The 15,075-nt window shown below is 39.8% G+C and overlaps 1 protein-coding gene across 1 annotated transcript in view; it reads right to left on the reverse strand.

Annotated features, from left to right (window-relative positions):
• The window catches only part of mtor (mechanistic target of rapamycin kinase), a 98,670-nt gene that overhangs the window by 26,144 nt on the left and 57,451 nt on the right, over nucleotides 1-15,075 (reverse strand). The window contains exons 30-36 of the mRNA XM_022195413.2: nucleotides 12,626-12,765; nucleotides 9,712-9,812; nucleotides 9,068-9,183; nucleotides 6,357-6,434; nucleotides 5,743-5,850; nucleotides 2,064-2,189; nucleotides 1,144-1,275 (exon numbers count right to left, since the gene is read on the reverse strand). Coding sequence (XP_022051105.1) covers nucleotides 1,144-1,275; nucleotides 2,064-2,189; nucleotides 5,743-5,850; nucleotides 6,357-6,434; nucleotides 9,068-9,183; nucleotides 9,712-9,812; nucleotides 12,626-12,765 — 801 coding nt within the window. The remainder of the gene's footprint in view (nucleotides 1-1,143; nucleotides 1,276-2,063; nucleotides 2,190-5,742; nucleotides 5,851-6,356; nucleotides 6,435-9,067; nucleotides 9,184-9,711; nucleotides 9,813-12,625; nucleotides 12,766-15,075) is intronic.

Genomic DNA, 15,075 nt, shown 5'->3' on the forward strand with positions numbered 1-15,075 from the left:
CACCTTAGGGCGGACTTTGACATGGGGGGGCAAGTTGCCCCATACTTTTCGCTAGCTGAGCTGCTAGTTGAGCTGCTAAGCTGCCTGCCTGGCTAAATACTGGAGCTATGTCGAAAATTCATTTCTCCATCACTCACATGTATGAAATGACATATGAAAACAGACCCCAGGTTGAAAAAAACCGAAGTTCCCCTTTAAGAATACAGTGACGGAGGAAGTGTTTTTCTTCAGAGATCACTGTCCTTGAATAGCTGCCAATCTACAAAAAATCTACAGTCATTTCCATTCATTTTTTCTAATGTGACCCTTCAAAAGGTGGATAAAAATGTGTTGTGAAAACATGGTTAATATCACACTGTTTTCACATTGTCATTTATCACACTTTTGATAGAAAAGCGTAATCCTTCCAAAAAACTATACTGTATCTATTATGCTATTTTATAGTCATCCTGTTAGGCAGATTGCAATTTCAATTTTATTTTGTTGACGTAGTTTCTTGGTGTTAGTGTTCTTAAGTCTATTTCCCTTCCCAACATAAAATTTTAGATTAGAAATTACATTTTTAAATTTTATTCCTTTTGCTTACATCATTCATTGGATTTCTATCTATTTTCAAATTAAAAATGTGTACTTTCTCTTTTTTATTTTTTTGGCGTCCACAAGGCTCAACTGGTTGAGTGGGCGACCCATGCACAGGGGCTATAGTTCAGGACGTATCGGCCTGGGTTTGATTCCAGCTCATGGCCCTTTACTGAAGTTCTTCCCCAGATTCTTCTCCCTATTTTTCTGTCTGCATCTCAAATAACTTGTCTAATAAAGCCAATTAATAAAAGGCCAAAAAAATAACTTTAAAAAAATAAGAGTACTTTTTGACACTAATGGGCCGTTTGGTCTCTTCTCTGGTTGCACCGAAGGAACATATTTGCTGATAATGCACATCTGCTGCTGCAAAATCCCCGATATCTGCCCTTATTCAAAACCCACCACAGGTCATAAATGTGATTTTTGGTGCAATTTGAAACTAAATATTGCCTAATGTTCCACTAAACTAAAATAAAGAGAATCATTCCTGCAGACATGCTATCTCTGCTATTTACAAAATGTAAACTGTGAACCATCAATACAACAACATCATCGTCCTACCTTGCGGGCGCTCTTCCACATGTACTTCATGTATGCATATGTGACATGTGGGTGGGTTGTGGGCAGCGGGTGATCCAGCTGCTTCGAGGGGTCAACGCCAAGGAGGAGCACCAGGGTCTTATGGGCGAGGGCCTAGAGGGACGAAGTGGGCAACACAGTTAAAAGAAGCAACTGAATTTTCTGAAGGTTTGTAGCTCAAGATGAACTCAAAAGATGAGAAGACACACCTGCTACCCAGGGTTTTTAGGACGTTAATACATTGTAGAGCTTGTTAAATATCAACCTTTATTCTTAAGAATGAAATGATTAAAGCAGAGCACAAATATGCAACTCAAATTGTGTGAACAAAGAATATTTTAGGAACTAAGAAAAACCAAAAGAATAAAAGATAATAATTCAGACTATATTACTTTAAAGGTGCAAGTCTCAGCTGGATCATTTTTCCAGTTCCTTATAATCACATTTCCTTCCATGTCTGATGCTGGCCAATCACATCTCCCTTTAGTTACCTCATAGTTGGAGATTCTGGCATCCTGTGTGCTTAAATACACCAAGAGTGTGCAGATAGAAAAATTGGCCGATGGTCTGCCATCCATTGCAATCAATAAGAATAACAGAAAGGTGAAGAATGGATAATTGCACCACTTTAATTCAGGAGATATAGAGGCTCAGGTTTCTAAACAGTGTGATTGAGGTCGCTGTGCTACTTTCATCAGTGCCAGCTTAAAACAGGTTTAGATAAAGTTGAATTTCATGGCTGGAGTTTATGGTTGCATTTAACTTTGTCAGAGCTCAATTTCCCTTTTCTGTCCGACAAAACTGATTTAATCAGCTCTGATTTGTTCCTCCTGAATGTTATGGGATTAGAATTACCTAGAACGAAACTGTGGGGCTTTGTACAAACATGTCAATGTACTGACCAGGCGTCCACTCTTGCCACAAAGGCTGGCATATTTCAACCAAGTCCTCATGTCCTCATGGGGGCTGATCACCAGGGATCTGACCATTAGGATCCTCTGCCAATCTTCAACAATACGCTGACAACCCTGGAGGAAAACACACAGAAAACACATTACCGCTTTATTATGCACTTCCAAGGGAGGCAGCTACTCGTTAAACCCAAGAGAATGAACACACGTGAGACAGATGTACACTGGGGCCTAGTATTACGACCAGCGGTCTGTCTTTAACATGTCCACACGTGAGCACAGGTTCATGTACCAGAAAAAACAAAAGACAATAATGCATTTGTAAACCTTACTGGCTGGGTTTCTCTCGTAAATATTCTCTTGACCTAAACTTCAACCTCATCTTGACAAACCACAGAGCTGCAGACATCGGCAACAAAGACACTGAAGAAATCAAACTCTGATGTATAATATGCTGTATAATCCTCTTTGTATGATTTGAATTTAGGACAAATCTACAGGGGGTAGACACAATAATATAACTTGATTATAATTACACAGTCACAAGGAGGGTACATATTAGGTTGCATGGCAACTAGCGATGACAAATGAAGTCTTGAAATCCATGTTTTGATTACATTCTTTTCAAGCAGCACACCATACAAACGTCATCCAGCATCTAAGATAATTCAACCCATCTTTGTGTCTAGAATGGGTATTTATTTATTTCATTGTTTCAGCCTTTACAATTTTTTCTTTAGATGGCAAAAGTGTGTTGGAACAAGGCCTTTAGTAAGCTGTCAAAATCTGAGGCTAGAATTAAATACTACTGTTTCTGAAGTAGGCTTAACACAATGGGATAAGGGGGCGAGCACAGGTCATATCTGGCAGGAGCTATGCTCAAAGATTCCAATGACTAAGACAGTTTGGTATGCAGTTTAACTGTATAAATTATTGGTATTATTCTACAGAGAAAGTACAACACCAAAATATCCAGGTAATTCTCATTTAACTTTAGTAAAGAGAACAAATTCTACAATTCTACAATTTCATTTAGCAGACGCTTTTGTCCAAAGCGACGTACACCACAAGCAAGAATTCAGACATAAGGAAAAAGCTGTAGTAAGTGCAAAAAGTGCTTCAAGTGCGATTGGTCAAAGGTGTTGCCATCAAGTTGCAGAAGAAATTGTCCCCCCCTTTTTTTTTTATACTTTGTCAGTGCTAAATAAGTGCTGGGTTTTGGACCACCTGACTTATTCTACCCCTAAGGTGGAGTCAGATTAAGTGCCTAGGTGTTCTCTGAACAATTGAGTCTTCAAATGTGTTTCAATGTGGGCATCGCAGTAGAGAAGTGGTCTAAGGTGCATATCACCTCATTACAATGTGGCTGTGGACCTTTGTTGCATGCGACCCCTCTTTTTCCACACACAGACAGGAAGGTGTAGAAATATCAGTGAAAAAGATTTGCAATATGTTTAAATCTAATCCAATTTTATAGAAACTTTTGAAATGTTACAGAAGAATGTTAGTTAGGCGTCTTGAGGCAGTAACAATCAACACAAGTTCTTTGTGTGGACTAATATTGAACATTCAAAGCAAAAAACTACACACAGTACATCAGATACTATAATATGAAGATCATCAAATTGCCTGTCATTAATTCTCATCCATATTCACACATCCACTGCAAGAAATCTGTCAGTTTGAAACAAACAACACATCTTACTTTCTCTGTTTTCTTAGCTGTGGCACTGAGCCAGGGCCAGTTTTGAATAATTGCTTGTAGTATTAATCAACATTTTATTGCAGGTCTCTTTGTGTAGTCCTGTGACTGTGACTGGTGGCCCGTCCAGGGTGTCCCCTTCCATCACCCCAAGTCAGCTGGGATAGACTCCAGCCCCCCCAACAACACTAACGAGGACAAATGGTGTATAGATAATGGAAAAAGGATGGACTTTTCTGCAGTCAAATGTAGTGCTGTCTTTGTTTTGGATAATTTCAAAGTATCATCTATCGTTATTGAGAACTCCAGATGCATTAAGTGTGATGGCATTTGCACTCACCGCTCTATTCAACAGCCTTTCAGACCACGTCAGATGTTCTTTTGAAAAAAATATACTAGAGCACTCTAGGCAGCACATACAGTCCTCAGATGAATACAATCTGTCTGGCCTGTGGTTAAGGTGAAGGATGACGCAAGTTTTGTTTTCAATGAAGACGATTTTCCAAAAGGTCTAAAATCTGAGCAAAACAAGGAGCACTAATGTCAACAGGGCTGAGCTTAAGCAGCTTTATACATGCTGTATTTAACTGACCAGCTTGGTTACTATGGTGTAAAGTCTCAGGAATGGTACATAACAGACCAGAGGATTAACATTTTAGCTTTCTTTTTCCCTAAACATGCAGATAAAAGGCTGAGGATGAGGCACCTTTTGACTTAACTGTAACTTGGCAACACAGAAAAGATAAAATTGAACAGTTTTATCTTAGATCAGATAGCATTTGTCTAAAATTCCAAAGACTTGGCAGGGAGGACATATTTCCCAACCACTTGTAGTTTTCTGGTTCCGTCTCATTTAACAGCACTTACAACGCTGCGATTAAAAATAAATCATGATAATAAAAATAATCATAGTGGCAGGAAGAGTGCAGATTGAGTTACCGTGTGGGCTACATGAAATTAGCAACACTTCATTTTCAGGAAATTCCGACAAGGCTTATTTAATTCGGCTGATGGCAAGCAATTCCATCATTAGATGAGAACTGACTGGATTCTATTTTTAAGTATGTAGGCGTGTCTGGGGAGACCAGTTTACTCAGAATAGGACAAACGTCAAGCAAGCTCATGATTTACAAATACATTTACTGCTTCTCTCCTATAGTCTGGGCCTTCATGCTATCAACAGTCAATCAGGACACACGAATTCCACCCCACTGTCATCAGATTTACTAGCTTTAATCTTGCACAACAATGCTTTAATTCAAATGGAAAGCGACAAAAAGGAACACTGTGATAAAACAATATTGGGGCAATATACACCAACCTCCTCCGCCACTACTAAAAGCAACTTGACCCGACTAGAAATAGACTGCCACAATCAACCCTGAGTGGGAGATATTTTACTACCTACTGCTTCAGTGCATTGAAATTTTGCTCATATGACACTAGAGAACCTGGAAACAGCAGACTAGACAGAGTGATAAACATTCCATTTCTGCTTTGGGAATGTGCTCAAGCTGAAGTAACTGTACTTGTATTGATATAACCACAATTCTAAGACTGTGACTGTGAATGTTAAACACACTAGATTGGAAAGTAATTCTTCTGTGCTGCCTGTCGAACTTATCTTTGACTTTATTGCTGCTGACCTTCATTGAAAATTCATTTGAAGCACAGAAAATTACACTTTACCAAAGCATACAATGATTGTATTTTTACAATTCTCCTTTCAAATTACTTTCAAATTGAAAAACAACAAAACAAACCAACAATAAGGGGTCTACGAAAGCATTATTCGCTAAGATGCTGCTGTGTGCCTGTGTATGTATGTATGTATGTATGTATGGTGGCTGGCTTGGAGTGTTTTCTATTAGTAACAGCGGCTTTTCCAACATCTGCTCCACATTGCATTTGTTGTTGCATACGTGAATGTGTCTGTGTGCGTGCCTATATATCTTGTGCTGTAGTTACCTGAAGCCTCTCCCACCATGTTTCTCTAATGATGTCCCTTCTCTCTGGCACCAGCTTATACTGGATGACCTCCTCCAGCTCTGACAGCATCTGGCAAGACACCATGGCCTGGGGAACAAACACACAAATTCATTCATTCTTATCCAAAAAATCATTACTATAGTTGCAAGATGTTTATTTCACACATGATGCAAAAGCCTCTTAATATAAAACTATCAATAAAGTTTATAAATTCATCAGAATCTGCAAATGAATGCATTCACCAACATGACCTTCTTGTGTGGCATCTGTCAGTAAAAGCTAATTTGTTCACAGTGAAGACTTTGTTTACGTTTCTGTCATTTTAAGCAGCCTATCTAAGTCAAGATGCGTAGTGTCTGCTGTCAGCCTTTATGGTGAACAGCTACACTATCATATGCATATAATAAAATAGGAGCTAAAATTAGTGTTTTGACGGCCAAAAAATGCATGTTACAGACTTTAATTATTATATCATTGCTTTAATAAAATTTGGTTGCTCTGACATAATCCTAGCCTGCATGAATTGTATGAAAAATGAGATGGTCAACTGAAGCCAGACGTTGAATTTGTGGCTGTCTCAGAGGAACACTTACCCCATAGGCTCGACTGTAGCTCTCTCCAGCCATCGCTGTCAGTTCAGCATCCAACAGGTCTCTTGCTTTATCAATACACTACATAAGAGGGAAAAAACCACACATTTACAAATATTAAAACTTAAATATTAAAACATCTGTAGCATTTTTTTCTTTTTCAAGTTGGCCTGAGTGGTGCTGAAACGTGCAGATTGTTAGCTCGCTCCCGAACCTGTGAATTCTGAGTTTTCATATTTTTAAAACTGGTTTAATTGAAGATTTTCCTTTATTTTCTCCTATATAGCACTTACAAAGCCAAGGCACATCTATCCGACACCAAAAGGGGTATTTCTTCAAGTTGGCATGACCCCAGACCATGCCATGACACAATGTCATACAACCCTAAAAACTCAACAGAACTCGTTGGGTTTGGACTAATGCCAGCGAAAAAAACTCAATAAATGAACAAAGCCACATCACATGTAGCTTCATGCTGTTCACACCCCTCTCACTTAGGAGAAGCCAACAATAACACATTACTGGAACTCTGACTAGAACAGTACAGTGCTAGTATAACTAAATAATTTGATGCACTGTGGAGTGCCAAAGTGTTTTATAAGGAGAGGTAAATGAACTGTTGAGTGCAACAGTGTGAATGTTATGTAAGCATGGTTTTGAGATGTCACATGTATTTTAAAAGTCAGCCTAAAATGTTACGCATGTTTAGAGAAAGACAGAAGAAGTGGAGGGCACAAAGAAGAATTCAGAATGGGAACTGTTAGTCATGGTTTCTTCCATGACCACAATGCAAAAATCTGAAACCTTTTCATGATGTTCAACTGTCAACGTACAGTCACTCCCAAAAAATGTTTTTCGTACCTTCCTGTTTGGAGTGTTTTACTGTATGTTATTGACTCATTTGTAAAATTCCAGCTGTCTGACTTTTCCTAATAGAACCAAATTCAACAGAACAGCAGACATTCCATTACCAGTGAGAACCCTGAGGGGTGGAAAAACCAGTAACTGAGAGAAAGACCTGATCCAGCATAGCAAAAGGGACAAGCAAGGACACAAGTACTGTGGCAAAATAACTGCTGATTTCTTGGGCTTCTACAGCCAACACTTTTGGGAACTGTTATTTGTGGGAAGGTAAAATAATGGAGAATGACTAAGGAAGCTCTCTGAGGCCAGGACACAGCTGTTTCAGACCGACTCCAACCAATTATTTCTTTCGCAGGGAGGGAAAAGAGGAATGGAATGCCATAACACCTCTTGAGGCACCCACAACAAAAGGTGGGGTTATTGGAGGGTGGTTGGGACTAGGTGACAATGGTCCTGTTTACTTCTGAATTACTGTGCTGGGGTCTCATTGGAAATGTGCAGTCCAGACGACTCCTGATAAATGCAGTGTCTGGCTTCTGGCAACACAAACAAACCACGACCCAATCTTTTATTCTCTTACATAAAGGTTGCACTAAGTACTTGCATAAGTTTCAAGTCCAGTGATATTACTCTATCTTTTCAGTGTGTTATGATGTCCTGTTTGTGAATGGCTGAAGCCAAATCAGTCACTACAGGATCTGAAACAAAGACCAAATACGACTGTGAAGTCAAAACGAGGGCTCTAGTTTCCAAAAGCGATGATACAATTTACAAATCAAATGCACACTGGAGGACTGTATACATCATGAATCTTGGCACAGCAGACTGCTTTACTGGGGGGGAGCATGACTGGAGTGTCTACATATCATCGGTGGAACAGACCAAACACTGAGATTTATAAAGCAAAGCAATCTGAAACGTCTCACACAGACACACGCCAAGACTTATGGAGCACATGTCTGGTTGTTGAGGGTGTAGCGGGAAGAAAGGAACAACCCCACTGAATCAAAAGAACTTCAGTGCGAGGATTACTAACCACATCCGGAAAACTAGACTGAGCTCATGTTGACATTTAAGCTTTCCCCCTCACTCCATCTGCTTCTAATTCTTCTTCGTTCATTGTGAGTGGCTCATTGTCGACAGGAGTCAAAAGTCTGCTTTCCCTATTCAGCTGATGCAGAATCCCATAGGCCGCACCTGGACCTAATCTCTAAATTACAGGGGGTGGGGTGGGGGGCACAGAAAGCAAGTCTCTGGGGCTTTGTGGTGAAAAGGGGACTTGGAGGATGAGTCCAGGGAAATCAGAGGAGCAGGTGTTTACTGGTGTCCGTGCAGAAGCCTGTGTGCGTTAGACGTGCTGGCATTCAGCTTGAACAAATCCATCTCTGGGGACCATGAGCTCATTTGAGATCCCCAGCTTTCATCAAATGAGGAAAACACCACCCCTGACCCCCACCAGACCTTGTCGACAGGCACACAGGAGGAGTTACAGACTCTTTATTTGTCTGAGGCTGAATGCTGAGAGGATTTACAATTTCAAGTGTTACATAACATTTCCACACCAAGGAGGTACCACACTATACATACAAAAAAAACACACATTTTGTGCATTTTATTACTTTCAATGAAAAGCCTGAGCCTATGGGGAAACTTGATTCCATCTGGAACGGTCATCAAGCTGGTTTCCAGTGATTTAAACTTTTCATACCTTGCAATAAAGACTAAGACAAAAGGCGGAAGCTAAAAGGCTCAGCTAATTTCCACAAAGTATGTCTTGTCCAAAAAAAAAAGTATACTTACAATGCAAATGTTCTCCATTGGGTGTATTTTTGAGTGATGATGTAACCCACCTGCTGGGCCAATGAGAAGAGGTCCTGGTGTAGTGCTAGCACTGCTCTGTAAAATGCGCCGTCATGCGTGTCTCTTGGGATCATACACGTATACTCCTCCATGCTGTCCCAGTGTCCTGGAGAAACAACAATCAAGGCAAGAAGACAGGATTAAGAAAGGAGTATTGTGAAAATGAGAATAGTCATGATCATTACAAAAGCTTAGCAGCCTTTCACTGCTGCGTTCACACATTCCACCCCACCTTGCTACAATATAAATTACTGCAACTTCAATATTTTGCTTCCCAAAGACATTTTCCAATCAGCAAGCCTACTGGTTGAGTGCTGCCTCTGGGTTTACGGTTGAGTTTGAAAAGTCAAAGCCTCAGAACAGAAACCTCTGGGGTTGCTTGTGTAGTGTGGTCCGTGCTTTTCTCCACCATTGCACATTACGATATGTCAGTATTATGACTGGATACCATTCCCATCTGGTTATGTGAGGGAGACTTGGAAAGAGCCATTACTGTTTTCAGTGCTGTTTTGTTACACTGAGTCAGACAAAGAATCCTCCTGCACTGAATGCTATTACACTGTTCACTATTACCCTTTTCCATTACTATTTTTAGTTATTAATTTGATATCTGATGAGGTATTTGAGTGGTTACCTAGACCCCAGGCGGCGGCAGCAGCCATTCGAGCCATCTTGGCTTGGGTCTCCTCGCTGACCAGCGTCCATTCTTCACAGCACTGCTGGTGCAACTGGCCCCTGTAAAACATTAACCACAGGCTTGAGATTTTACAAAAAGTAATTCAAATTGGTTCAGTACCATGTTCACAGGGATGACATCAGATAAATCCCACAGCATGTACAGGGTGACATCTGTTACTGAGAAACCGATCTAAGCCGTGTTGATCAACTAAACCAGTGCAGGATATCACTGTATAAATAACAGTGTTGCTACTTGGGCTGCTAATGACACACTGAACCACAAAAGTACAAAACAGGATGACCCTGAAGTATGCTCGTTCACTGGACAATCTGAAAAGATTTGCATATCACATAATGTCTGTGAGCTCTGAGAAAAGTTGTGGATACTGTACATACAGACCATGCATTCACTAAATGGTTGAGTATTCTGCTATGGGACACCATGAAGTTGGTCTATAGGTTCAGAGGAGTGATGTGTTCGTTTCTGGCTGACATGAATTTGACAATCATTGCTATAACTGGTGCTTCAAAAACTTATCTTAAGCCATTCTATACTATAGCGGTCTTTATCCTCAGAATATTAAAAGTGTCATCTGAGGTCCTTAATTTTATAATAATAATACATACAAGTTTACACCCTGGCACCAAAATGAACTGAGGAAATCATTCATTGGAACAGCCAAGCACTTCTGGCTAAGGATGAAAAGGATGAACCCCTGTCATACTGAGAATATGACTGGGGTTCAATTACATTCGTCATTTTAAATTTGCTCATTTGTTTTAACAAATGTACATTAAAATTGTTGTACCATTCTACAACAGATTGACAACAAGAGGTGTCCTAACAAACAGATGGGCATTCCTGTTAAGGAGGGGTCCATCTAAGCAAGACTAATTCTTGATTAAAAACAATCAGCACATTGTCCAGGAGGAGATGAAACCCACCGCATGTGTTTTACAGGCAGGATGATGGAGTGAGCTTGGATGAGAAAAAGAGTGAGGCGGGTTTGGACAGAGGTCAGTGAAGAGAAGTCGTTTTCCATCTGCCTGGCTATCGTATAACATGAAAGCAGCAAGTACAAAAAGCTCTGTTACACTGGCATGTGTGCATCTATAGCAAACACAAGGAGTCATCATTTGACTTAGCAGGCCACTGTTCACATCTTTAGAATTTCAACTGCAGAGCCACTACAATAAATTATGACAGCTAAGAAAAGAAACATTAATTTAGCAATGTTGAAGAGTTTTAAAGGCATACACTACACAGCATTTGTTGACCCAAACCAGTGTTTTCATTTGTGCCTTCTCAGGTATGTGATCATCGGTAGTCAGTCATTCTAAAGGAGTTTTAGAATCCTAATAAAAATTGGAATGAGGCTCCTAAACACTGAGTCAGACTGAGATCCTAGACCAGATTTTTTCATCAACTGTAAGGGGCCTGTCTGACATATCCACCACTCTCTTTACCAGTTTGGAACCAAAATGAAGAAAAAAATAGTGTTTTAGTAGCTGACAACACAGAATGGTTCAAATCCAATAAGTGTTTTAATAACCCTTACCAATGACCCAGGACAAGGGGAAAGATTTCTCTGAGTATGCAGAGCAATTAAATATATCAGCAACATATTATAAAAGAGAGTGGCGAATACCTGGATCTGACATATTGGTGTTTAAATTTAAGTTAAAGTTCAGTCAAATTCTACTTGCTTTACTCAGTGCTGTTCCTGTGGAAAGCATCAACTGCACAAGAGAGCCCAAAATTACAATTCTAAATCTAAAAACACTGTATAAACACAACAACAGTTATTTGTCACATCAACAGGGTCACAAAAATGGATACTGGACAGATACAGAATTCAGATGAGTACATATAACACATCACTGCAGTCTTTAGTCATTGTATTCTATTTTTCATCAAACATGCCCAATTTAAATCATCTGATGATAGGCTTCTAGACTAAACATTCATCTAAAAAGGTCTCCCAACTCTGCTAAAATTGGAGTTTGACTAACAAAAACATGAACTTCACTTAAACAATCTCTCTCTCTCTTCTCTATACAAAGAAGACCGGCGCAAGGCCTGTACAACATCACTGAGAAACAATGTGTTCTCTTAAGTCTGATCTCCTTTGACTCATGACCCCGTCAACTGTTATGTCATTTCCAAGCCTTACCCATCCCCACACAAACAAACACAAAGCTTCACTTCAGATGATTTTTTTTGGTAAAATTACTGCATCATTTTCTTGTGAAATGGTTTAGATTGTACACAACCATGACACAAGGTAGAAAGGTTACATAAGCAAATTAACATCTGCTTTGTGTCATGAGTTCTGTGACGATCCACATATTTGGATCCTTTTGACATCTTGTGACTTTCTTTTTCCCTAAAAATGCACTTTGAGAGGGAGCGGTCATTATAGAGTTTAGCTTCAGCTGTGGTGAGGTTTCATTGGCGTTGGATGTCAGTGAATGCATTTCCTGTTAAAATTACTTTGGTCAACTCAGAGGAACAAAAAGGGAGACTTAACGCCAGGACTTATTATGAACAGGCTACCTACGCAGAGAAAGCAAACAGAAGTGAAAGAAGAAAATGATCACAGCAAATCTATAACTTCACGTTTTGTCTTTATCCAATTGAGCCAAGGTTAAAAACTGAAGAAACAAGTGTTACCTATATTTTATCACCTCAGTTAATCACAACACCAAAAAGCTCAGTGGAAAATGTGTGTTTTAAAAAATAAGGTAAATTATGAACTGCCATTGCAAATACTGAGTCTACCCAAACTATCCGTGTATCTGAGACCTTAAAGCTAGAACTGCGAATGGAATGGATTTTTGCTGCACTACTGAACACATTAATGCCATACCATTCTCCAAGGGCCTCTAAGCAGCGCATTCTGCCCAGGATAAGCTCCGGATCCTCTTTGTTCATGTCAATCTTCTTGTCGTACGCCACCAGGGCATCCTCCCATTCATGCAGCTTCTCATACCAGGTGGCTTGGATTTCCTAATGAAGAAAAAATACAGTAAATAGTGAGTCATTACAGCACTGCATGGCTTAAACTCCCAACTTTATCAACCTATCCTGGGCTTGTTACAGTGAACAATCACTTCTAGGTGATTTTTAGGCTGCCATCAAACAAGTTATAAGGACAAACACTGCCGGTCAAAAGTTTTAAAATGCCCCAATTTTTCAAGTTTTTTTTAAAATTGAAATTCAAGTAGTTCAAGTCCAATGAATAGCTTGAAATGGTACAAAGGGAAGCGGTGAACTGTCAGAGGTTAAAAAAAAAAGGTAAGGTTACCCAAAACTGAGAAATAAGAATTATACAAAAAAGGCTTTTTTCAGGGAACAAGAAATGGATTAATAACTTAAAGCTGTTCTGCAGCAATGGAGGTTGTTCAAGCCTTAAAAGTTGGTACTACCAAATCCCACAGGTGTCCCAACTTTTCTTGATTGCTTACAACCTCTTCTGTCTGCATGAAAGTACTGTTAGAACACATCATGGCACAACTCTAACAGGAACAGGTCTGGAAGACCCAAAAGCCACAACAGAATCAGAAGACAAGTTTCTAAGAGTTTGGTGATAGGCCGCTCACAGAACAACAGCTTCAAGCACAGCTTAACAGTGGTTGTAGTAAGAAGTCTCAGTTTCAACTGTGAAGAGAAGACTTGGAGTTGCAGGTTTGACAGGTGGAGTTGCAGCAAGAAAGCAACTGCTGTGATGTCAGAAAAAGAAAAAGTGGCTTGCCTGGGCCACGAAACACCTGCTGAAGACTGGAAGAAGGTACTATGGACTCATCATGGTTCTAAGGCTGGCTCGAACACCAATTTCTGGGCTCCGGACATTCGGCCCAATTAATGACAAACATCCGAATATTCAGATCGTAACATTCGACTGAGGGGAGGGGGTGGAAATCCAAATATTCGGATCTCAAAATAAATATTTGGATACCAACATAACAACTGAATATTCAGATCTTTGGGCCCAGCTCCACATGGTCCATCATACAGGATTTTTGTATGCTGTCAAGAAGGCAAAAGGACGATTTTCCGGGGCTGTTTTGCCAGGTCCAGGGTGGTTGACTTACACAGAGTGAGAGGAACTCTGAACCTAAACGGCTACCACAGAATTCTGCAGCGCCATGCAGTGCCCTCTGGTATGTTCCTAGTTGGTCAGGGGTTCATCCTATAGCAAGATAATGACCAAAAAAACATAAGTCCAAGCTGTGCCAGAGCTACCTTTGGGGAAAAGAACAAGATGGTAAACTTGAAAACATGGAGTGTCCAGCACAGTCTCCAGACTGAAACCCTGCGGAGCTGGTTTGAGATAAACTGGACAGAAGAGTGAAAGCAGAGCAACCAGTACCACACATTTATGGAAACTTCTGCAACAGAGTTAGGAAGAACTTTCTGACGAATATTTGATTTCCATTGTGGAAAGAATGCTACGAGTGTGTTCAGCTGTTATATCTGCCAAAGGTGGATAGTTTGAAGAGTCAAAAGTTTAGAACGCAATTGGTTTCTAATTTCTTTTAACTTACTTTGTTTATTTGTTCTTCGCTTTCATTTCAGAGTACAATGACACATTAACATGCAGAATTTCCACAAAAAAAGGGAAAATTGGGGTGTTCTAAAACTTTTGACCCATAGTGTATATCTCTTCCTTTGCTTTACTGATGATCCCTGACTAGTATACTACAGAGGAAAACCTTGCACCCTCCCACAGTAAAGCTTTCCAAACGGTCACCTCATAAACAGGGTTCCTGAAAGTACACAGTGAAACTGTTTTTAATGAGTCTTTACTAAGCTTTTACACAAAACCATAAATACACTTCACACAGCCAGGAGGAAACACCTTTTCCACTGAAGTTCTCATTGTTGAGAAAACAAAACTGAATTTTGGCAAAAATTAAACATCAAAAAATCTAGAGAATGCAATCTATTAGCAAACGCTGTTCAGGTCCAGTCGGACAAAGACATTATCAACAAGAGCTAAGCTACATTCAGATTCATGGTAATTGTGGATTGTGAAAAAAGCTGCAACACTATGTACTTGTATCTCCTGTATCATGGTTAGACCAGATGAATCAGTTGGCTTATAAAAGGTTGAAGTCTCTAATTTAAGCTACACTGGAATTATATTTTTTACTTTTGCATCCTAAGTTCACTTCATGTCCTGTCAGATGAAGCCCTTAGGGGGTTTGGGTGAACAGTTTGCAACGCTTTTTAAATAATATTTGAATGTTTAGATTTATTTTGTCTGTGGTTTTGTAATTCATTTCTGAATGTTGGATTTCAACATGAAGTGCTTTA

This window comes from Acanthochromis polyacanthus, chromosome 6 (assembly GCF_021347895.1).
Source record: "Acanthochromis polyacanthus isolate Apoly-LR-REF ecotype Palm Island chromosome 6, KAUST_Apoly_ChrSc, whole genome shotgun sequence".
In the NCBI taxonomy this organism is placed as follows: domain Eukaryota; kingdom Metazoa; phylum Chordata; class Actinopteri; family Pomacentridae; genus Acanthochromis; species Acanthochromis polyacanthus.